The sequence below is a fragment of the Myotis brandtii genome, unplaced genomic scaffold (genome assembly GCF_000412655.1).
Source record: "Myotis brandtii unplaced genomic scaffold, ASM41265v1 scaffold139, whole genome shotgun sequence".
NCBI classification, from domain to species: Eukaryota; Metazoa; Chordata; class Mammalia; order Chiroptera; family Vespertilionidae; genus Myotis; species Myotis brandtii.
Genome location: NW_005354965.1, coordinates 192653 through 194386, shown reverse-complemented (window position 1 = coordinate 194386; position 1734 = coordinate 192653). Strand labels below are relative to the sequence as shown.

Sequence of the window (1734 nt, the reverse complement as noted above, 5' to 3'; positions counted from 1 at the left end):
GGCCGAACGTGAAATAGAGAGGAGACCACGCTGGCCTCTGCCTGCCGGTTGCGTGGGTTCCTAAGCAACCGTGGTGGTTGTAAGTAGCCCGTCCTTCCCAATTCCCTGCATGTCCATTAGCCACACTGCACGCTGGGACCGGTTCCTCACTCACATCCACACCTGTTTTTATTGCCCGAGTAAGCGGCGTCTCTCGAACAAGACCAGCTCGCGTGAAACTACAGAGTAAGCACGTCCAGCTCGCGGCTGGCGGGCCGCAGGCGAGGCCCGGGTGTGACGTGCTTGCTCTGAGGGCTCTCTCCTGAGGCCTGTTTCACAGGCTCCGATAGAAGCCCGGCCTCGACAGTCCTGCCCCGGGAGCTGGTGAGGGGCTCAGGTCTGCCTTTTCCGATGCACCGTGTTTCCCATTCACACCCCACACCCCACACCCCACACTCACACCCACACCCACACAGGCCCTTTCAACACCGGCTGCCCGGCCGCGTGGCTCAGGGGTTGAGCGTTGACCTGTGAACCAGGGGGTCGCGGTTCGATACAGGCCCAGGTTGTGGGCTCGATGCCCAGTGTGGGGCGTGCAGGTGCCAGCCGATCGATGACTCTTTCTCATTATTGATGTTCCTCTCTCTCCCTCTTACTTCCTCTCTGAAATAAATAAAAATGCATTTTAAAAACACAAGTAACACTGGCCTAGAAAACTGGCCTCTCTCTGCACTGTAATTACTGAAAAGGCCAAACCCCAAACCCGTTACCCAGGTTGGTGAGCCCGCCTGCTTTCGGGGGCAGTTTCCGGCCCCCAGCCCCCTGAGGGAGGAGCTGGGACGGGGTGACTGATGCTGAGCGGGCGGGGGCGCCCCGAGAGCCTGCGGATATTCCCAGGTGAGCGCGGCCTGAACCAGCCAGGCCTTTTCTCCTTAAACCCAGAAAGTGCTGTTCTCGCTGGGAGGCTCCTTCCTGTACTACGCCGACCGCTTCAAGCTGTACAGCGCCTTCTGCGCCAGCCACACCAAGGTGCCCAAGGTCCTGGTGAAAGGTAAGGCCGCGAGGGCGGTGCCCCCGGGGCCAGGGCCATGGTGGGAGCGTTCGGACCGAGAGCGAAGGGTCGTCGATGTGGCAGCCGACGTCCGACAGCCGCGGACGAGGCTCTGAGAGAGGAGAGGCCTGCGGAGCTGAGTTAGCCGTGTGTCGCTCTCCTGATAACGCACGTTCTGTCTGAGCTATTTTGGTCCAGAATTGAGGGGTCACTTTGCAGTTATGCAGGAAATACAGGGTTTAGAAATTCCCCCACTTTATTCCTGTTCTCCGTCGATTTCATTGTCACCCGCCCCATCGCACCTGCCTTTCTGTGGGCCTTCCTCCTGCCCTCACCTTCTGCTCCGAGGGCTGTGCTCACGCCTGTCCGTCATGGGCATGTGGTCCCAGTGACTCCCAGAAACCGCTCCGGCTGCAGCTGTTTGCACAGAACTGAGTGGGGTTTTCACAGCAGCAGGCTCCACCCCTCCACCCCCCAGCGGCCCGGGAGGCGGGGCATCTGAGGGTCCCCACAAGGCGGTTTGCTGCCGCCTTCACCTGTGGTGGCTGGTGACCGAGAAAAGGGTCAGGGAGGTGCTTTCTTGGTCAACACTGTAACCAACAGGAGGTTGGATTTCAGGGGGATCTCGGGACACCAGCCACTGTCCTCACACCTCACTCCGCACCTTCCCCCACATGTCATGTCCCCACACCTCCCCACACCTC

The 1734-nt window shown here is 60.3% G+C and overlaps 1 protein-coding gene across 1 annotated transcript in view; it reads left to right on the top strand.

Annotated features, from left to right (window-relative positions):
- The window catches only part of TIAM1 (T-cell lymphoma invasion and metastasis 1), a 92589-nt gene that overhangs the window by 60715 nt on the left and 30140 nt on the right, over window positions 1-1734 (top strand). Inside the window, exon 14 of the mRNA XM_014535194.1 lies at window positions 922-1030. Coding sequence (XP_014390680.1) covers window positions 922-1030 — 109 coding nt within the window. The remainder of the gene's footprint in view (window positions 1-921; window positions 1031-1734) is intronic.